This window comes from Branchiostoma lanceolatum, chromosome 10 (genome assembly GCF_035083965.1).
Source record: "Branchiostoma lanceolatum isolate klBraLanc5 chromosome 10, klBraLanc5.hap2, whole genome shotgun sequence".
Lineage (NCBI taxonomy): Eukaryota > Metazoa > Chordata > Leptocardii > Amphioxiformes > Branchiostomatidae > Branchiostoma > Branchiostoma lanceolatum.
Window position 1 is genome coordinate 12,705,075 of NC_089731.1, and position 21,722 is coordinate 12,726,796.

The following is a 21,722-nucleotide window of genomic DNA, read 5'->3' on the forward strand; positions in this document are numbered from 1 at the left end:
AAACAAACAAAAAACGGAAAAATATTTTTTTCTAGCCATGGCTCACCGATGAATTCAAGTTGTAGCGCCTATGTTCCACAACTTGCCATGTTAACGAAAACACATTATAAAAAACAGAAAAAAACACAGAAAAATCACTTTCAAAGGAAACGCAGCAACACCAAAAAACACCCAGCCACACATTTCTAAGTTGCACTATCTAGCAACAAACCACCCCTGAAAAGGTTAGGCCTAAAATTCACTTATTTGGAGTCAATTCAAAAGCATAAAACTAAATTCTTACCGGCAGTAACATGATATTTCCAAATTATAAATGTGGTATGACAGCTGAAAACAGTTAATCCGGCTCTGTGGCCTTAGCGTAACCATATGTAGATATGAACTATTCATGCTTTGAACCTTTGTGAAGTTTATGATTACGCCATATCAGACCCTATTCCACTAGACAGCGATCACGCTGCGACCTCGCTGAGACCTAAATTCATATGCGTAACCGTTGCTTTCATCATGCAAAATGTACAAGTATGATTCAAAAGACAACAAAGCACATAAAGCGTTAAATCTATTTTTTTCCATCTATGAAATTCGTTTTGCGATCTGACAACTATTAGCTCGCAGCGCGATCGCAGCGACGTCGCCGCCCTAATGGAATGGGGATGGAAAGCCCCTGTCACACTTGTGCGTATATACAAGTCCGCATGAGTTGCGTATTGACATGTTTTTGGTTTAGGTTAAGTTTGCAGCCGAAGAAGTCATTTCTTTGGTTCGATAACTAGGCTGCACAACGGACGGTGGGTCAAAGTGAAAAACAACTTCTTCCCCTCATACTTTACTTAAACCAAAGAAATGTTGATGCGCAACTCATACGCACTTGAAAATACGCACAAGTGTGACAGGGCTCAAAACTAAACCACCCAGCGCGCAAGTGCACTTAAACTGGGAAATGGTGTTCCCTGGGCACAACCATAATCATAAACCAATGTAGACACTCCCTGCTGTCCTCTGCCAGGACTTTGAAATCTGAATTGACCCCAAGACCACATAGTAGTTAAGAGCCATGGGGAGTCCAGCCATGCCTACAGCCAGAAAAACAAAGGCCTTGCTTTTTACCACACAAAACGCTAATTGACCTAATTAAAAGCTGCCGTTTTCACTTTCCACTTCAGTGTGTGGGTCAATACGCCAGATCTATCAACTGCCGGTTCTTGTCAGTAATCAATGTGACGTGGAAAAATGTGAGTCGTAATCAGGCGCAGTCAGTACATATGCTACAGGAGACAGCCTGTCAAGTTTTATTTATCATTACGATCACAGATGAAGTATCAAAGGCATTAATTATATGGTTATCTAACTGTCCTGGGTAGGCTGGTGACAACAATAGCCTGACTAAATCGCGCTCCTAGCGGCTGGCCTGACCGTTACCGACAGGTGTAGAGCCAAATCCTTGAGCTGCCAAATACTTGAGAAGTCAGGTACTGCGCACCTGAGTACGACACTTTGGGGTGGGGAGGTCAAGTATACGTGAGAGCAGGACCTGTATGGTCGACCGGTCAGGAGTTAGGGCTGGGGTCGATGGGACCGGCAGGGCAAGATTTACAGGTAGGAGTAGGGTTAAGATTAGGGCTAGGGTTATGGTTATGGTTAGGATTAGGGAAGGGGTTTGGGGCTACAGTTAGAGTTATGGTTAGGGTTATAGCACTCCTCTCGCGTATACTGTAACCTCCCCCCCCCCCCCCAAAAAGTGTCGTGCAGTAGCTGACCTCTCCCGTATTTGGCAAGCTCAGAAATTTGGCTTGACACCGGGAAGCTAGGGGTCATTAATCCCGGCCAGCGAGAGACTGTGTAAACACATGCTAGTGACAACAACAGAATTATCAAATTTGTGACAAGAAGGAATGGTTTGTAAAATGTCCATCGCGTTCTCGATCTGCCCTTTTCACAACTCGTTAAACCTTTTAATTAGGCTACATGACGTCAAGTGTCATTCCCGTTGTACGTCCAGCGCATTTCTGACACTTCCTATGACGTGGGTTGTTGTCGTCGTGGTCTCTTTCTTCCACCCGAGCGAGTTTATTCTGGTCAAATGCATTTAGCGGATATGAAAGAAACTGACAGCTTTCTAAGGATCTCGAGTATGTATGGGGCTGTTGGCTATCCGCACGGGCAATAACCTCATATTATTGTATCAGATAAACTGATTAGCCTAAGGGACTGTACGTTATTTACCGGGGGGAGGGCCGGTCGTCAGAGGGTCGGGTTAAAATTGTTTTCCTAGGCCCTCCCCCCAGGTCAAAATTTTTCTCCTAGGCCCTCCCCCCAGGTCAAATTTTTTCTCCTAGGCCCTCCCCCCCAGACGACCGGCCCTCCCCCCATTAATTATCGTTCAGTCCCTAATAGAATGTTATCTATGTGCCAGTGAATGTCATACTTTGTACCTTGTACAATTATTGTGCAATAAAGTTACATTTATATGTTAACACAGTAAGAACCACATGTACCTACATATCAAATTGTGGATATGAAAACAGGGTCTGCGGCAAATATGGCGCCAGAAATAGATTTAAAAAAGGTTATAGTGTAAAAGTACTTGCCAAGATGTACCGTTAAATTTTTAATTCCATACAATAAAAAATAGCCCGTATTTACTTCACTTCAAATGTTGGCTTTGAAGAAAGCTGGGCCTGCGGCAGATGTTGGTGCCACAAAAGAAAAGGTGCAAAGATCAACCGTTAGATCTTTAATTACACACAATAAAAGTTGCTCCTAATTTCACTTCAAATGTTGGCTTTGAAGAAAGTTTGGCCTGCGGAAAAATTTTGGCGTCACAAAGGAAAAAGTGGCATGGAGCAAGGACGGCTGTAGAGACGAACCGTTAGATTTTTGATTACCCACAATAAAAGTTGCTTCTAACTTCACTTCAAATGTTGGCTTTGAATAAAGCTGGGCCTACGGAAAAAAATTATATATATAACAGCTGCAAATATGAACCGTTTGATTTTCGATTACCCACAATAAAAAATGGTGCCACAAAGGAAAAGGTTGCCACTAACTTCACTTCAAATGGTAGCTTTGAAGAAAGCTGTGTCGGCGGTATATTTTGGTGACAGCTTGTGGAGTAAGAGTAGTAGTCGCAAATATGAACCGTTACATTCGTAATTCCATACAACACGCTTTTACAACTCTTTTCATTTAATAAGACAAATAGCTGTTAACGTTTTCGAGAGGATGTGGCGGGTAGGGACATTTTTTGGTTAGAGTTGTATTGACGATTGATACTCACACACACACACACACGCGCGCGCGCGCGCGCACACATGCACATACACACACGCACGCACGTACGCGCGCAGACACACTCATACACACACGAACGCGAACCCACCCCCCACCCCCCCACACACACACATGCGCGCACACACACACACACACACACGCACACGCACATGCACATGCACACACACACACACACACACACATGCACACACACACACGGCACGCACACACTCCTAAAAAACAACAGAGGTAGGAATAGGGTGACAGCCAGGTGAGTTTTGATTTGAAGGACATTTATTGTCATAATGAAAGCATGGTATCATTCTTTATACAATACGTAAGCCGTTTTATTCTCCATTGCTGAAAGCATACTCATACATTTATTCTTGTCATACAAACACAGCTAACCAGCCACGCGACTGTTGTCAGTGTTTGTGGTGGTCGATTGATGATGATGTGCTCAGAAAACGATGACGTACTCCCTGGAGACAGCGGGCAGTGCGCCTGCGTGGAGTGAGATGGTGACGACGTCAACCACGAGCTCCTGTGCCCCTGGCACGTGCAGGGTACATTCCGAGATGGCGCCTGCGCACTGCACCTGATGAAGGCAGAGCCAATGAGTTACAGGTATAAAACGTCAGTTATGAAGACCCATGATCATAACTTATGGCAAATACTAGTACTTGATTTCCACACTTCCTTATACCGTGGCCGACAGGTATAATGAGTGACACCTATTGTGGGTGTGCATACCCCTACTTTGGGTCCGCACGCCCCTACTTTGGGTCGGCATGCCCCTACTTCGGGTGCGCACACACCCCTACTTCGGGTGCGTCAACAACCCTACTTTGGCTGCGCTGTACACACCAGAGTGTGTAAAGCTTACACCCCTACCCGGAGGGTCCCTTTACAAGGTCAAGGTTAAGTAGATATTAGCTGTGTGCGCACCCAAAGTAGGTGTGTTTTGCTCATTGCACCTGTCGGCCACGGTATCATTACCATGTAAAATGTAAACGTACAGCCGTCTACTCTGAAATAAACCATCAAGCCTTACTTCATTTTGGTAACCATCTGTCCCGACAATCTTCATTGTGGCCACGGTGGTGACGTCAGTACAGACGAACTGCGCATGCGCGACGTAGCTCTGGCCAGGTAAGGGATCTCGGGGGTTGATGTCCACCGAGGAGATCACGTGACCGCTGCCAGAGGCAATGCTGAAGGCAGGCAGTGTTTGGTTGGCGTTTCCAGGTGACACGACCTTTCCAGGTGCGGAGACTTCCTCCCCACTCGAGAACACGGCCTTCGGGACAACAAGCACCGGCTCCGGCGTAAAGGAGTCAACGGTTCCCGTCACCTAATATGGTAGTTGAAACAAGAGATGTCTTTTAAAAAGTACAAAGATAGATAAAGGTGAACAGGAAACGCAGCGGGGGCGTCGCACAGGTAAAGCCCCGGTTATGCTTCGGTCCCATTGCCAATCCGGGGCCCGGTCGGGCTGTCTGAGAAAACGAAAAATAAAAAAAATGCCTATCAAGAAAATACACAATATATGGTTGGTAGAAATTTGTTTTCGTTTTGTGTCTTTTGTTGTGTTTTATATCATATTTTCTATTCCCGCAAGCTGCCCGGCCGGGCCCCAGATTGGAAATGGAACCGAAGTATTACACGTAGCCGAACATAGCCTCCCGACTTTCAAAACTATTCCCTATAGACAACATGGGCGGACACATCAAAAGGCTTATTGTTTATATCTCAAGATCATGTACCTTCTGACAGAGATCAGTGGCTTCCTCCTCCGCTGCATTGAAGCCAATGGCGTCGCAGAACATTTGAACGGCGCCGAAGCCTCCCGAGCAAGCGGCCATGACAAGAGCACTTTCAGCGCCTGTAAGAACAGAAATGATAGACTTATAAGTATACGTACATGTTATAGTATCCATGCATTAGAGCACAGTGTAACTAGGAGGCCCTTAATTAATCGAACTTTCCCTTCATTTCCCCAACGCCTACCCACGTCTAGTGGCGCACTGGCAGGGTGTTTGGCGCAGATCCGGGGTCCGCTAATGAGTACCTAGCTTCGGTTAGGGACGTCCCTCGGATAGGATGTTAAATGGAGGTCCCGTGTTTGAGGAGAGCCACACCTCGAGCTCGTAAAAGAACCCACCACGCTTATTGAAAAGAGTAGGGGTCCTTCCGGGTGTGTGTGGATCAAATAAATCTGTCCGGATATGCAGCTTGTACTCGTCAGTTCAAACCTGGTGTGTTGCGCCATGATGCGGTTCGCTCATCCCATACACATGTGTGTGGAGAAATTTAACAAACAAATAGACAAACAAATGTGTTTCTCTGACCTGACTGAGTCGTGAGAAACTGCGCGGCGTCCGCGACCTCATTACAGATGGCGCCGTCCGTTGCAGGCCTGACGTTCAGCGACGCGGCGCACACGCCCCCTACCACCTGACTGACGCTGTCGCACACGGTCTGAGCCGCCTCCGGGGAGGAATCCGCGGGGCTGGCCGGCACGACGATCTCGAACTTCCCAGCGTCCCCTGTCGGGACAACTCGGTACTCCACGTCCGGGTCCAAGGACGAAACGTCGGTAGTCAGTAGTGGCGTGATACTGGACACTGTAGAACAAGGAGCACTTCATGATCTTAACCGTACAGAAAACGTAACTAAAGTGCGTACACGACTTTTAGATAGCTCATTATGTTTTCATACACACATACAGACAGACACAGATACACACAGACACATAGCACACACAGACACACGCGTCCGCGCACGCACACTTGCCAAAAATGACAGAAAATATAAACTTTACAACAAACGACATACTTTTGTAGCCAAACGCCTTGACAGTCACGTCGTCTGCTGGCAGGCCGCACCTGGTGACCAGGACGGGCAGCCTGAGGCTCTGCGCCGCCGTGACGGGAGCCGACTCCGAGGACGGCATGTCCGTCTCCCCTGTAGTCTGGTCTCCATGGGTACTCGTCAGTCCAGTTTGTGTAGAGTCTACTCCGCTGTTGGAGGACGACTGATTGGCTGGTGGGGACTCAGACACCATGGACACCGGGGCTGCCGTTCCGTGCACCTCAGACATGGGTGACCCGGTGGACAAGGTACTTGGCTCCAGGTCAACCTAGAAGTAGAGGGTATTCTGAGTTATTGTGGTAGGTATACCACGGACATTAGAGTAACTAGAAAGGCAGCAATTGGTAATAGTCATACCCTGAGTCTACGGTCACATTTGCACCGGTGCCCGTAGGGGGTGTAGCCCCGGCCGGGCCCCGAAGACACAGATTTATCCCGGTGGACTACCGGGCACCTGTTTGTTACCAGGTCCTGGGATGGTTTTAAATCCGTGTTAAAAAAACTTTCAGGGGCCCGGACGTGCCTCAAAATAGCCCGTTAGCCACAGGGTACACCAGGGGGCCACGTAGGGGTAACGCCCAAAAGTGAAAAAAAGGTCGTAAACTGCCCGGCAGGGAACCTTTTCCAAACTTTGACATAAGTTGGGTCGTGAACGACAGCCATAACGATGATTTATTTTGACCAAAAAAAAGACTGAAGTTGTTTCCTAGACAACGTTTAGACTGGATCAAGATATTCAAATTTCAACATTATGAATTTTCAGCTATGGAGACGCCTTACCTGCACATTGAGCTCAAAACTAGAGTTCTGTGCCGAAGCGGTGACGTAGACTTTGTCATCAGTCCACACGAACGTCATGGAGACTCCTGATGACGTCACCACGGTGTCGACCAGGGCGCTGTCCGGAGAGAAGCCGACAGTGGTCTCGTCCCCGCCGGCTGTTGTCTGGGTTAGGGACTCCACAGAGGTCGCGGCTCCTTCCTCTGTCTTGTCTCCTTGGACCTGTCAGTACATACATGAAAGATAGTTTAAGACCTCGGTTCACTTAATCGGCCTATATTACTCTGCAGTGGAAAAGGCAGGTGGAAAATTATCCAATAAGCTCAGCTATATGGCCTGGAAAAAGACTAAGAGGCAAAGTATCTAAGCATACCCGTCATTGGCTGTATCTAATCGAGTTTGTTCCAAATATCCCGTTATGATGGACATCAGGAAGAGTTAGGACCAAAATAGAAAATTTTCACCTCCCATTTTGAATCAATACCGGCAACTAGTCAAGGCATTATGTCAGCCAAGCGGGTCGGTCATTTTCATCCGTCAAGCGCCTCTTTCGACGGAGGTATTCGAAATAGACCAGGGGTGTGGCTTATGGCGGTCGACTGGAACGGTCCAATAAATTATTGTAACCTAGATTTGTTTTCTGTTCTTACCTGTATGACGTTGCCGTCGTCAGTGGCCACCTCCACCAAATGGGGGTCATCAGGGTTCACAAAGGTGGACACACCGAGAATACCTGTCGTAGGGAAAGGGAACCGTTGATTAGAAACGAACAGCTATTGTCTGTACATAATCATTTCAAAGTGGAGCAGTACAAGATGTTGTTGCCTGTCTAAAACGTATCTTAACTAGAATTCTTACAAACTGCACACAATACTGTACCATTAGGCTCGCGCCTGAGGCGTCGCCAAGAACAGAATAGGTCGCTTACACAGTACATACTTGTATCAGAAAAAGCGGTCGAACTTCAGACAGAGCTTGACTCTTTATACGTCTTCGCTACGGCTTGCGTGTTTAGCCAAGCACACCGGGTCACCCCTACTCTTATTCCGTTTAGTTATCACTGCAGATTATATTTGATGTAATAAAGTAGTAATTAGAATTGTGGAATAATACACCTAGATTGTTAATTATGTTATCTTTGCATTGCAATACATTGTCACCGGTGCAATTGTTGTGCTAATAAAATCATTCATTTATTCATTATTTTCTCTTGTATTACATCGCAACAACATCTTGAGACAAATCAAGTTGATATTTGAAGTAAAAGTGATGATATTTCATGAAGACCATTACAAACCGAAGGGACTGGGTCCACATCCGGGCACGTCCTGGGGCCATTCACACTTCTGGGTCACGTGACTGAAGGCCAACCAACCGGCAGGCCCACAGGACATATGGAACGGTGCCTGGTATCCGTCAACACAGGTGTAGTACATGTGACAGACGCTAGGGTCGGGGTAACTGCCCTGGCTTCGTCCGTCGCACGAAACTGCAAATTCAATGTGGAGGAATGAGGTCTCATTCATGTATTACTGCGAGTGGGTACTCCTAAAAGAGTGCCTACCCATAAAGTAAACGGTTGTATGAACTGGGGTTTAAAGATGTGAGAAATTTCCTTTTAGCCAGCCCAACTAATATGAAATGTTAGTTTGGTGAAAGCTTGATTGTAACTGAAGGAATCAGCAGAAAATGTTTGGCAACCGCGCGGCACAGGACCCAAAATATGCATTCTTAGTCTGAAAATGGCAAAAACAGCTTTCAATTGGTTCTGCGCTGAATTTGAGATGCATCATATATATACATTTAAATACATGTGTGCCAAATATTTGGTGTTTTTAGGCAAATTTGCACAATTTATCAGCTATGCCGCTGGACTAAACGCTTAACCATGCGAGCATTCGGCCATGCATATGAGTGAGGTTAGAGGGATACATTAAAATGTGTAAAAATATAACTATAATAAGCTGCGGGAATACTCACAATCCTTGCAGGAAGTACCAGCCCATCCGGACGGACATGGAGAGGTTTCAGCTACGGGGAACAACACGTCAATTTTCCATTGGTTTCAGGGTTTCACGAGAGAATGATATTACAATAGCCTGCATTCACACACACACGCGCGCGCGCGTGCACACGTACGTAAACACACACACACACATACATACATACAGACACGCACACGCACACTGACACGCACACTGACACAGACAAACACAGACACGCACACGCATGCGACGATACACACGCACGCGCGGACACACACACACACAAGCACACACACACACACACACGCACACACGCACACATACACTTTTTGTAGCCTAATTTGTTCCCGTATTCATCAATATCTGCGTTTATACATCACAGCAAGAACTTATAACTCACCCCGTGGACAAGGTAGGGTCGACAGAAGAAAACCCAGACACAGCGCGGCTACGTTTCTGAAACGATCATAACGTAATGACACATCAACACCTCGATATAAAACATATCAAATACAATTTAACATGCGTTTATTACCATCAAGACAGAGATATATAAAACGGAAAAAAGTGAAAAGAAAAAAATTACAACTTACCCGCCCATGATGCAAGATTCGCACCGCTGAGGATAGAGTGGCGAATATGTTCTTTAACTCAGACTCTGAGTACAGTTGGCTTTTATACTGACATGTTCTACAAAAATAGCACCAATGAAACTCCACACGTAATAGAAAGAGTGCTGTGCAAATTTCAGAATGTTAAAAAACACTTATTACTGACTTCCTCATACGTAGCCGTTTTTGGAAAAGAAATATATCGAAAGGACGCCTGAATACGTTTTAAGTGTAATGTATATTTATTTATAATGCGAATTCATAATTTTATTGAATTGTTTCTCTTCTGCACCCAATAAGCGAGCAACTAGATGACATTGTATAGCTGGGCAAATACTTTGTAATAAGGTTATTTTGATCATGGGCATTTCCTTGTCAGTAAAGACATATTTTAAAGAGTTATTGTTTCCTCATAACATTTGATACGAAGCAACGGTGGAATTTCTTCAATTTAGTATGAAGAAGTGATACAGTAGAAGCACCATTGAGAGTTTTTTGCTTTCTCATAACTTTTGATATGGGGCAACGGTCGAATTTCTTCAATTTACTCTGAAGAAGTGATAAAGTTGAAGAGCCATTGAGAGTTTTTGTTTCCTCATATCGTTTGATACGGGGCAACGGTATAGTAAGAGCGCCGTTGCCGGTATGTGCCATGCGCAAACTGTAACAGTATTGCAAATGATAGCTTGCAAGAGCATCATATCTGTAAAAAAAATGGATAAAACTAGGATGCGTTTGATATTATCTAACTTTACATATGTGAATAGGAACGGTCACCTTGCGAAAACGTTTTTTTACTTCGCTTTCGGACAGACAAGGACGACGTGGCACTGCACTCAAGCTTTCCATAACTTATCTTAACAGTACTACGCCACGTACAGAGAACAAAAAAAACAACATTTTTACACCTGGGTGGAGTGAAGAAAGTCATGTGAAGTCCCCAAATGGCACAGCTTCGGTGGCGTCAAGGGCCGAACACCACACGACCCCACCGTTTACTCTAGTGAAATCATTGTGAAGCGCATACCATGTGAACCAACCACCCAACACCTCCAGGATGATCCGTGCTCTTTTCCATTACTTAATTGTCACCATGTTATCTTCTTCGTAAAACGATTATTATATGTTCAATCACCGCGGTTCAAACATAAGAGGTCTGTTTCACATATGTGTATGAAGCTGTTAAGCTCTTGCGTACACTGGCAGATGTGGATTCGGAAATGTAACATTAAGCACGCAATTAACAACCTTTCATGCCTAATCACCCTATACGAGACACGGCTCATACGACACGTTTCATCCTTCGGAAGAAATCTCAAATTTCAAATCATGGATTTGAAGTCAAAAGCCCCCCTCTCACTGGACCCGCGACACATTGTCGGCCTCACTGCGTCCTAAACTGGATCTACGTTACCCTTGAGTTTATAATGGCAATATCACACAAAACGTACAAGTATTACTAAAAAGACAACAAAATACAGAAAGCGTTAAAAGATTCGTTTTTATCGATGAGATTTGTTGAGCGCGCTGCAAAATCGCTTGGGCGCAGCATAGTCGCAGCGAGGTCGCCAACATGTCGCCAACATGTCGCTGGTCCAGTGAGATAGGGGCTGAAGTCCAGATGGAAACAGGGTCCTGAGGCTGGCGAATGACGTCACACAAACGACCATAAGTGCCCGATACGCGGTAAAAGCCACATACCGCTGACATGAGAGCTGCGACACGTTATCTTGAAGTGCTGCACGGTTAGGCTCAAGATTTATGACGTATGCACGTTTATCTCATCAGCACCCTGCTCACGTGACCGACCGTGGCTCCAAAAATGCCATTGCCTGCGTAATGTGATTAGACCCACTCGTCGTTACAAATGCGATTCCAAATAGTCCCGGAAAACAGGCGCGGCAGAATTTACGATACAGATTTGACAATCGGCGTCATATTTCGTCTGCAGTGCTTTCTGTAGAAGGCAATGGGGCGACGTGGAAATAACGGGCCGTGAAATAGCGCAGCATAGAGTGTTGTACAGATCATGCGCCCGTTCCTCTTGGGTTGATAATATTTCCATATCTCCGGCGACTGCTCAATTCCCATGCAACTCTATCCTCCTCTTCTAGCGGCAATGGTGCGGAGAAAATTACACATCGTCATGAGTTCCCCCGGTGGTTATTTCCATGTGAAAAGAGGCATTAATTCCCCCTGGAAGGGTAGCGACATACGAGACCTTTCTTTTTCTGCCATGTTTGGCATTTCAGTCGCACAGCGATCCCATTTTACACGTATCGGACATCCCAGCTAAATATTTAATTCAGATTAGGGGTGTTTATTGTTCACGTTTTCACAGAGGCAGACAGTCAACAAGAAGGCCATGTTCAAATACAATCTAGGCACGTTTATGGTAAAGAGCGAAGCACGTCGTGGTAATCCCCAACTGATGATTCTCTTGGGGACTGACCCCCGCGCCCTCCGCAACGTCCTGTACCGAAAATGATGTATCAGAGAGCTAGGGGAAAGTCACGTGGTTTGGAGAGTAATACACAGTGAAACAAAGTGCGTTTTGGGTTGAACCACGGGCTTGTACAGCCAGCCAGCCCACCCACCACACCCTGTTTTGGTACCCTATATTTTACACCGATAAGGGCGGCCGCTATATAAGGTAAGGTCATTTTTTAACCGGCTGCTGTTTTTATCCCGTATGTGACAAGATGGGTAAGTCTGTCATGTCTTTTGTCTATGATGTTTCAAACACATCGTATTTCGTCAATTATGTAGTACCGTCGCTACGTTGGCACACGGATATTACTAAGATATGATGCATTTGTGCACATGATTGAGAATAATGCAGTACAGAGATTGTATCTGACGTTGTATACTGTATTTATGATATTGGTGCGTCAGTAGTACATAGCGTTGGTAGTTTCGTTAGAGGAATACGCTTAAGTCTAGCATGACAACATGTCTATACTGTTTAAAGGCGCTGTATATTTTGAGTGTAATTTTCCGAGACGGGGAAGCTATAGCATGGCAACAACTGGAAGAACATACGGGCTTTCCATTCCAATCGAGCTGTAGTTATTTCTCCGACCCTGGGAAACACCCACGGCCCTTCCGCAGCGAAGTATTTTTAGACCGCACCAGATGCTCAAGTCTGTTAGGTGTGTGTTACACCGCACACTCCCGCAAACTGACCCCCAAAACGTTTGGTACAATTTGTCTTGATGTCTGAACATCCCTGTGGAAGAAGGTCGTAGTCGTATAGCAAGTTGCCCCAGGCTTTGGGGCCATCAAAACGAGTCATGAAAGAATCGTGTCTAGAAATTCTAACAGGACTTCGCTGGAATTCGGCCAATTTGGGCGACATGAACAAGTTGCACTCTGTGTAGCTGCCTTGTGTATCAATCAGCTGTTATTTAACCGTGACCTTTCGATGTGTTTTATGGGTTACGGGCGACAATATGGGGAGGGCATTGTTGATCACTGTATTATGAATCATTTTCGTGGTATTGTTAACCTTTATGAAAAGCTTTGTGTTTCTACTATTCATTTAGAATATTTAATGTGAGATATGGTGACATATTCGGGGCGACCGTGTTTTGACATATGACCTTCATAAATATATAACGGCGTTCGGTAAACCACGTTGTAGCTGTAATAACAAAAACAGATATGAAATTATGGACTCCAATTTTATGGTTCTACTTGTCTCTTGGAATTGATGCACAATTAAAACATGTCTTACAAGTGAAAGAATACACGATAAACGGATAGACTCTACTTTAAGTTAAATTTTTGTCACAAATCTTCTGGTCATTATTTTTTCATTCCATTCAGTCCACAATTTTTCAATGTCTTTGTTGACCATGTTATACCACAGTCGCACCACCCCACATTCTTTTGGCCAAATCCTATTCATCAATCTCATCCTTAGTAGCACGTCTGAATGTTCAAATTTTGTAAACACCGCGTGCCAGTTACCATGGGAACCGTATTGAACGTTTCATATCATATCTTTATCGATTTTTTGTCAGACGACAGTTTTATGTTACAAGCGACAGCAGAATGAAGTAGATTGTTGGTGACCTTTGACATAACGACCTGGTTTGTTTATAGTTCTCCGAATATTGTGATACTGCCATGACGTGCTTTGCATGCTACAATCGTTCTTTCTGTGGTGGTGCATCTGAGTAGAATAGCAGTTTTTAGACTGATGTTCCCGAAAACCGAATGCATTTAGTGATAGTAGGGATGGCGAGTAGTCAAAAAGAGGGGCTAAAGAAATTTACTAATATGCAAATTAACTCAATATAAGCAGGGAACGTTGGGATGATCTGTCAATTTTTAGAAAAAGGATAATGTACGTGACAGGTGCTAACAAGCAGTAGCCATTACTTCTGTTCGCGATGCGTACAATATGCAAATTGTTTGATTGACATTCCACTCGCCTACCCATTTACTAAAGGTCACTGTGCCATCAATTCTGTGTGTAGCAATTACGACAGAGAATCGCCGTGTCTCTGCTATTCAGCAATTCTCGCCATACATTCAGCGGATGCGAACGGGCTACACCATTGTTCTTTGTATGGAAGGGGGCGTATGATGTGTTCTTGTATGTGTGTGTGCCTATGCGTGTGTGCCTGTGCGTTGTGTGCATGATGTGTGTATGTGTGTGTGTGTCACGGTGTGTGCGTGTGTCTGTCTGTCTGTCTGTATGTGTGTGTGTATGTCTGTATGTGTGTGTGTGTATGTGTGCGCGCGCACGCGTGTGTATGTGTGTGTGTGTGGTAAAGAGATGGACTTAAAGGACTTTGAAATTCATGTTTAGATGCCTAACAGCTTTTAAAGATAACGTCACTTAAAAATTTGTCTCATCGTATGTTATATTGCAGATACCTATGTCCTTCCTTTAAAAATTGATAACTATGACTTTGGGAGGGCTGAGTGCACGTACGAACCCAACTAACGAAGCACATGTCTGCTGATTTATCTTTTTCCCTTTGACAATTGGATCAAAGTCCGCTTTCTTTCCCCTCATCAACCGTCGTGTAGGCAGAGTTGGACTTCTCGGCGCCGGTCGTTTGGTCCGCCTGCGTCATTAGGCCACAACAAGTAAGTTTATGGATGACATCAAGGCGCTCATTGATTTTCGCCCGATTTTGAAAAACAAAACAAAACAAGATTATTTTTCCCGTCAGAATATGGTCAACATGACGAAAAAGTACCAAAATGGGAAAAAAGGCTGTGTTGTAGGCTAAATTGTACTTGTAAAAGTGACACTAGTAAGGTAACAATGACTGTAGTTGTAGAAGTGAAACTAGTTCGATGGTTGTAAAAGTGGCACCAGTGTGGTAGCCATGAGTGTAGTTGCCAACTTGGTAAATGACACCAATCTACCACACCATTGTCTAGTTCTTGAATACAGGAATAAAAGACTTGTTGGCTGTGATACCATGTTTTTGTCGCTTCAATTCTTGTAACAACATTTTTGGTGTCTATTTTGAAAATTTAGCCATCTAGTTTTTTTCCCAACCTTTTTTTTTGCCCTCTCGCATTAGATTCGGAATCTGCAAAGGATGTCATCCATACAATCTACTTGCTATGGCCTTAGGTTAATCATCATAAAGACAAATTACATGGCTGCGTCTGTTCGGAGTCGTTAGCATTTGTTTCCTTTGAGACCCTCTCAAACAGTAGTAAATGAGCTATTGGTACAAATCTTATATATATTAGAACTCGTGGTAGCCATGGCGACGTAATGTGAACAGATACAATGTCATTGATGAAAACCATCCTGATCACGCTTGTAAAACTAGTCAGAACGCCGCGCCGAAAAAATTGGGTCACTGCGTTCTCTAAGGTCTAAATGTGTAGAGAGATAGATTTGATTTCAAGAACTGTCTTTACAAGTTTACCACTCGCAATTTTTCAATGATACTGACTCTCCCTTGCCCCGCTTTCTCGCCTTGATATAATGTTGAAAAGAATTATAATTACCCATAATTTCCAAATTCAAAAACATATTTCACCCCGTTCCCTTGAACTATATCATCTATAATTGAGCGGCAATGTCATAGCCATGGCCTGACTATAACGTATAGCTACGCCGTGCTTTTGTGTTGTACCTGAAAAACACATTAGAGACGCAATATTTATTATTGTATGTGTGCCACCAAGATCTCTTGGGACAAATTAATAACAAGAATGACTGCGCCATATGGGGGACATCGGTCTTGTTTCTAGTGGGATTTGACGTGGAAACATGCCCAAGTAATGATTGGGACTTGTTTCGGACGTGTTGTAATTTCTGGGAGTAGCTATCTGTCAATGATCAACTTTGATTTACGATATGAGATTGTGATTGACGCTCGGTTGTATATATCTTGTTATTTGGGGCTGTTTCTTTATTTAGTTTATTTTATTTCTTTGTTTATGTTATTCTGTACAGGGCACGCCTGTAAAGCACTGAGCGCGCCTACCCTGTAAGAAGCTTTACAGAAAACAGAAATGAAATGATATGATAAAATGATAATCAATGAAATCCAATACCACTACAGATGTGTGGACAATAAACAAATAAACAAGTGAATAAACAAAGGATCATCATAACTATATGATAGAGACCTTGACCCTCCAGCCCACAATGCACCACCCCCACGCTCTAATATAACCCTCATTTCTCCAACAACGTCCACAAATTTCAAGGCAAAAATGTCGAAAATGACCAATATTCAAAGTAATCCTCTTTCCTGCTGTGATATAGGTCATGATAACGATATCAGGATATAACACGCGGGATGAAAAAACAGTACTGATGTTAATGACTTTTACGCAAATTGCTTGCACGCACACAGGACAGGTATACTCTCCAAGCAGTGTAGGGGGTTCCGGCTGAATTTGGACGTGTTTTTAGGGGTTTATTTTCTCAGGCTCTCTACTTTGTCGTGTTTTTTTCTCTATATAACCCCCCCCCCCCCCAAAAAAAAACATGACAATGTAGAAAGCCCGACAAAACGCCTAAAAACACGTCAAAAACCAACCGGAACCCCTCCTCTGCTTGGTGAGTAAGACTAGATCGAAAAATCCATCTAATGTCGAAATATCCGTGGACGCGTTCTGTCTTATTTGATAGAATACTTTTAAATTGTTATAGAAAAATACAGCATTGTCATCGTAATTATCTTATCCCCACTGGAAACATTATTCAAACCCGTGTACTAAACTAGAATCAGGGACGGATGTGCGATTGCGTGCAGCAATTTGTTGCCGGGCATTTGGGTAATTAGGACGATCATAGGGAAAGCACACCCCATTGGAAAATGGCATCACTGCCCCGTTGTCGTGCAGTTATGCACTGTATAGTCCTGCTATTGGTAGGAGCTCAAGAGGTCAAGGACAATGCATATTATGCATGATACAAACTGGACATCTCCCTAATAACGTTTCAGACAATCGTGACATTCATAAGAGACTTTGAATACAGATTATGGTGTAGATGCATCTATATCATTGTCATTTTAAATCATCCATTATTTTTAAAACCCTTTGATGTAAGTGGTGTATTCGTTGTTTTCTCGGTAACCGGTTGTTTCGCTACATTGTCAGCTCACACAGTCGTTTCGCTACATGGCAAAAGTCGTTTCGCTACATGTTAGAAATGGTTTTGCTGGAGACGTCATAATTTCATTCATTGACTTCAGCAAAAACGTAAACGATTTCTAATGCCATAAGTTTGTTTGGAGAAATAGCATTCAAAAGTAGCGAAATGACTTCTGCCATGTAGCGAAACAACTTTTGTCGCAAAACGTACTGTATAGCGAACTGACAATGTGGCAAAACGATCTGTAACCGTTTTGTCGTATCGCTACATGTTATAAGTGGTTTTGCTACAGACGTCATGATTTCATTCATGCATTGACTTCAGCATAAGTCTGTTTGGAGAAATAGCATTCAACTGTAGCAAAATGACTTCTACCATGAAGCGAAACAACTTTTGCCTTGTAGCGAAACGTACTGACAATGTAGCGAAACGACCCCTAACGGTTTTGTCGTGTATGTCAGGGTTGGGATGCTGCTGACCGAGATGATGACCGACGGGAACCCCACGGTGGTGCTGGACCACGGCACCGCCTCCATCAAGGCGGGCCTGGCCGGGCAGTTCAAACCTCATGTGTTCTTACCGACCCTGGTGGGCAGGCCAGCCTTCCCACAGGTGGGACACAATTAACTTTAACGGATACGGAAAGGTTGTTGAAAGGCCAAATGTTGCTTTCAGTGGCCTTTACGTCACAGTAAACGTTGCTGAAAAATTCCCTTCCTGTAATAATTTGCTTAAATACTCGTTTTCGTGCTGTGTACAGATGATCTGTAAGCAGAGTTTTGGGGTGGAAGATCGTAACCTTTTCTGACAGGCCCGTACAAGACCATCAGAAAAAAACGACCGGTCCAAAAATTTTTTTTACGATTTTCCACCCGACGTCTGCTTGGTGATTAGGACATCAAAAGTTCTCATACCAATCCTCAAGCACGGCTCTGGTTTTTAATTAGGAGTTAAAATCAACGCAGTAACAAATAGACGCCTTGCGCTAATCGTGAGAACACGAAGAGGTACCCTTCCGGTGTCTGGCAGTCCACCGGGCGGGACAAATTTGTGTCTTCGGGCCCGGCCGGGACTACATCCCCTACGGGCACCGGTGCAAATGTGACTGTAGCATTAGTAGTTTTTGCCATAAAGTAATGATAAAGCTACATGATTGATGTGACAATACATCACGGAGTTGTGTAGAAAGGTCAAGACAGAAGCTTGAATATACCCACTCCTTCTAATCGTGGTGCTTGGGAGCATAATGGATTTGTTTTATTGCCTTACTTTCAGCACCAGTCTATAGACGTGTGCTGTGGAGAAAAGGCCCTGAAGAACTGGCGAGAACTGAAGATCACCTACCCGATCGTGGAGAGTACTATCACTGACTGGGACGACATGGAGGTGGTGAGTAAAGTCCCGGTTACACAAGTGGCTCCCGGCCACTAGCCAACCAAGGTTGGCGGTAGGTCGGGAGCAGTCTGACCAGTATTAGACTCAAATTTGACTCCCAAACAAAACCTGCCCCTAGCCACTACGGACTAACTCCCAACTACCAGTCGACCACCTGTCAACCCATTCCAGACCTCCTGTCCACAGCCGAATGTTTTGAAAATTTCAAAATATTCGACTGGCGCAGCCGAACACCAGTCAACCACACCAAACACCAGTCGACATAGCTCCCGAACCACTCATATCAGTCTCATAACCATAGTTGAGGAAAGATCGGGAGGCCATGTTCGACTACGTGTAACCGGTGCTTAAGAGTAGTGTAACCACGAAGGCGTAGGAAAAATTGGATTTGGCTACCGAAACGATTCAACACATAGATCAGTTGAGGTCCTGTTTTGAACATCCTGTATAGATTAAACATTTCTCGACACTCTCATAGGCAGTAGGGATGATGTGCAGTCACATGTCACCCTTTCTGACAAATAAAACCAAACTTGTCTTGCTTGTTGCAGATCTGGAACCACATTTTCCACGAGGAACTGAAGATCCAGCCAGACGAACACACATACCTGCTAACGGAGAGGCCGAGGAACCCACGACAGGCCAGGGAGAAGACTGCTGAGGTTCGTGCCCCACAGCAAAGCAATCTCCTCCGCCAATGTTATTGATACATTTTTGCTTGTCAGTACAGTTGATATGCGATTTTTTGTAACACTGAGGCCTTGTTGATTTGGTCATATGGATGGCATCCTCCGGGAACCCTAAAACTGATGTGAGCATGAGAATAAAATGAAAAGTTTGCCAAAGAATGGCCTTCATTATGAACTCTACGTGGTCAGGAAGAATGAACACACATGTATTGTATGGTATATTGAATAATCGATTCTTCACTTTTTTTTCTAACTCTTTTCTTTGACTTTGGAATTGACTGTGGCATTCCACGACGTTGGGGGTGCGGGGGGGGGGCAAAAATTGATATGCGCGCGGATGTCGTCCATATCATCAAATTAAAATGGCTTACAGGTATTGAATCAAATAGATGTAAGAAAAAACCCCGGAATGAAATGAAGTGAATGTTAAATGACTTCCTGCAATCTAAATTGTTTTGAACGATGATATATAACATTTTGAATGATTTTTTCTAGATCTTTTTTGAGAAGTTCGGAGCCCAGGCGATTTACCTGGCTATCGAGTCCGTTCTGTCCCTGTACACGAGCGGCCGTACGGTTGGGATGGTGTTGAACTGTGGGGAGGGCGCCTCTCACGCCGTGCCCGTGTATGAAGGATACGCTCTGCCCTTGTCTTGGAAGAAAGTCAGCGTCGCCGGCACCCATCTCACGGACTATCTTATAACCTTGTTGGAGAAGAAAGGACACTCTTTCAAGTCCCCAGGTGAGCAGAGCACAGTTAATAACAACTTAATGAGGATAAGTCGCTAATAGTAAAGATTTTGCTGTCAATTTTTGAAAAGAAAGTTGCAATTCTAGCACAGAAAAGAAGGGAATCTTACATTCATTAAACAAGTAGGGCCCGGTAAAACGTAGTCTACCAACAATTGCTACCTCTTTCCATCAAGCTAGATGCAGCCCTTGGATTCCGTAACTGTTGATTTGATAATTTCCTATCGCCCCTTAGCAGTAGACTTAACATAGCAACCGGAAGTAGTTGTTCAAATGTAAGCAAATCAGCCCCAAGGACAGACACCGGGAGATTGATGGGAAGATTAAAGAAGAGAAGTTGTAATTCTAGCAAAAAAGAGAAAGAAGATTAAAAAAATCATTTAGGGCTGGCAAACTTTTAACAACCATTACTACATATTTCCATCAAGCTGTCCCTGGACTTCCCCACTGTTGCTCTGAATTATATCCCTCCGCCCCTTAGCATTAGACTTAATGTAACGTAGTAACTGGAAGTAGTTGTGCAAATGTAAGCAAATCAGCACCAAGGACAGATACCGTCATCGCTTGAGCTAAATAAAACGCATTGTTACAATATACCGGTTCCTTCCAGTTGAGCGGGAGATTGCTGGGAGGATTAAAGAAGAGATGTGTTACGTCGCCATGGATGTACAACAGGAAATGGAGGCTGCTCCCACTAACTGGCTCTTACCACAGAAGTACGTCCTCCCCAACGGAGACACCATCAAAGTTGATCACGAGAGATACCAGGTTCCCGAACCGCTATTCCATCCGCCTATTTTAGGTACGTACGTTTTAGGTACCCTGTATTCTGTTGAAGCGTACATACTTTACTGCTGACACATTTTTTATTCATTTTTATTATGATGACGTAGTGGTGACGCACTTAAGTTGACAAACTTTTATTAGCCCGACCACTTAACGTACATACTGTACACAAGACATGAAAATGAAAAGATAAGAATACAAAATTGTAACAAAAGATTATTCACTAACTTATAACGAACTAGACTGGCCGTCATTTGCTTTAAGAGCAAATTCAGGATGTTTCGCCCATACTCCTCATGCAAGAAGTGGGCTGTCCCAAAATAACTCCTGGGCAAATCCAAGTTTCTGCATAATTTATGCAAATGAGGTCCTCATGAGCATAAGTTATGTCCAGGTGCTTTCACCTTTCCTACATGTACCTACATGTTCAAGATGACATCCACAGCTTTTACAGTAAGGGGAATACAACATCATGCATAAATTATGCAAGTGAGGTCCTCATTAGCATATGTCATGGCCAGGCGTGTGCACCTTTCCTAAAGCTACCTCTACATCTCAAATATGACATCTGCAGCTTGTACGGTAAGGGAAATACAAGTTTCTGCATAAATTATGCAAATGAGGTCCTCATTAGCATAATTTTTGGCCAGGTGCATTCACCTTTCTTAATGGTACCTACATCTTAAAGATGACATCCGCAGCTGTCACGGTAAGGGAAATACAAGTTTATGCATGAATTATGCAAATGAGGTCCTCATTAGCATAATTCATGGCCAGGTGTGATCACCTTTGCTAACGGTACGTACATGTCAAATCTGACATCTGCAGCTTTTCCGGTAAGGGAATTACAAGTTTAAGCATAAATCATGCAAATGAGGTCCTCATTAGCATAATTTATGGCCAGGTGTGTTCGCCTTTCCTAAAGGTACCTACATCTCAAAGATGACATCCGCAGCTTTTCGGCAAGGGACATACAACTTCATGCATC

The 21,722-nt window shown here is 44.1% G+C and overlaps 4 protein-coding genes across 4 annotated transcripts; 1 reads left to right on the top strand and 3 right to left on the bottom strand.

The window, feature by feature from the left end:
• Positions 1-3,529: 3,529 nt before the first annotated feature.
• LOC136443616 (uncharacterized) lies at positions 3,530-5,155 on the bottom strand. Its single transcript, XM_066440930.1, has 3 exons — positions 5,040-5,155; positions 4,328-4,627; positions 3,530-3,871 (listed from the first exon to the last, which is right to left on the bottom strand). Exons 1-3 carry the CDS (start codon positions 5,136-5,138, stop codon positions 3,734-3,736), a joined length of 537 nt encoding a protein of 178 aa, XP_066297027.1. The 5' UTR covers positions 5,139-5,155; the 3' UTR covers positions 3,530-3,733.
• Positions 5,156-5,298: 143 nt separating this feature from the next.
• Positions 5,299-6,309, bottom strand: LOC136443941 (uncharacterized). Its single transcript, XM_066441321.1, has 2 exons — positions 6,112-6,309; positions 5,299-5,900 (listed from the first exon to the last, which is right to left on the bottom strand). Exons 1-2 carry the CDS (start codon positions 6,227-6,229, stop codon positions 5,587-5,589), a joined length of 432 nt encoding a protein of 143 aa, XP_066297418.1. The 5' UTR covers positions 6,230-6,309; the 3' UTR covers positions 5,299-5,586.
• On the bottom strand, positions 6,268-9,616 carry LOC136442967 (uncharacterized). Its single transcript, XM_066440011.1, has 8 exons — positions 9,506-9,616; positions 9,313-9,368; positions 8,908-8,958; positions 8,225-8,416; positions 7,578-7,660; positions 6,928-7,149; positions 6,338-6,415; positions 6,268-6,288 (listed from the first exon to the last, which is right to left on the bottom strand). Exons 1-8 carry the CDS (start codon positions 9,511-9,513, stop codon positions 6,268-6,270), a joined length of 711 nt encoding a protein of 236 aa, XP_066296108.1. The 5' UTR covers positions 9,514-9,616.
• Positions 9,617-12,066: 2,450 nt separating this feature from the next.
• Positions 12,067-20,806, top strand: LOC136442968 (actin-15A-like). Its single transcript, XM_066440012.1, has 6 exons — positions 12,067-12,176; positions 17,576-17,726; positions 18,390-18,503; positions 19,061-19,171; positions 19,694-19,940; positions 20,559-20,806. The coding sequence occupies exons 2-6, from the start codon at positions 17,583-17,585 to the stop codon at positions 20,804-20,806; spliced, it is 864 nt and encodes a 287-aa protein (XP_066296109.1). The 5' UTR covers positions 12,067-12,176; positions 17,576-17,582.
• The last annotated feature ends 916 nt before the right edge of the window (positions 20,807-21,722 follow it).

What these genes read in the sequence shown, in the direction of transcription:
- LOC136443616 (XM_066440930.1), bottom strand. Translation starts at nt 5,138, where the DNA reads ATGGCCGCTTGCTCGGGAGGCTTCGGCGCCGTTCAAATGTTCTGCGAC. An exon ending in CCACTGATCTCTGTCAGAAG is followed by an intron (nt 4,628 to 5,039) that starts GTACATGATCTT and finishes CTACCATATTAG; the next exon opens with GTGACGGGAACCGTTGACTC. An exon ending in CAGATGGTTACCAAAATGAA is followed by an intron (nt 3,872 to 4,327) that starts GTAAGGCTTGAT and finishes TGCCTTCATCAG; the next exon opens with GTGCAGTGCGCAGGCGCCAT.
- LOC136443941 (XM_066441321.1), bottom strand. Translation starts at nt 6,229, where the DNA reads ATGCCGTCCTCGGAGTCGGCTCCCGTCACGGCGGCGCAGAGCCTCAGG. An exon ending in CAAGGCGTTTGGCTACAAAA is followed by an intron (nt 5,901 to 6,111) that starts GTATGTCGTTTG and finishes CTTGTTCTACAG; the next exon opens with TGTCCAGTATCACGCCACTA.
- LOC136442967 (XM_066440011.1), bottom strand. An exon ending in GACCCTACCTTGTCCACGGG is followed by an intron (nt 8,959 to 9,312) that starts GTGAGTTATAAG and finishes TGTTCCCCGTAG; the next exon opens with CTGAAACCTCTCCATGTCCG. An exon ending in TGGTACTTCCTGCAAGGATT is followed by an intron (nt 8,417 to 8,907) that starts GTGAGTATTCCC and finishes TTGAATTTGCAG; the next exon opens with TTTCGTGCGACGGACGAAGC.
- LOC136442968 (XM_066440012.1), top strand. Translation starts at nt 17,583, where the DNA reads ATGCTGCTGACCGAGATGATGACCGACGGGAACCCCACGGTGGTGCTG. An exon ending in GCAGGCCAGCCTTCCCACAG is followed by an intron (nt 17,727 to 18,389) that starts GTGGGACACAAT and finishes CCTTACTTTCAG; the next exon opens with CACCAGTCTATAGACGTGTG. An exon ending in ACTGGGACGACATGGAGGTG is followed by an intron (nt 18,504 to 19,060) that starts GTGAGTAAAGTC and finishes TGCTTGTTGCAG; the next exon opens with ATCTGGAACCACATTTTCCA.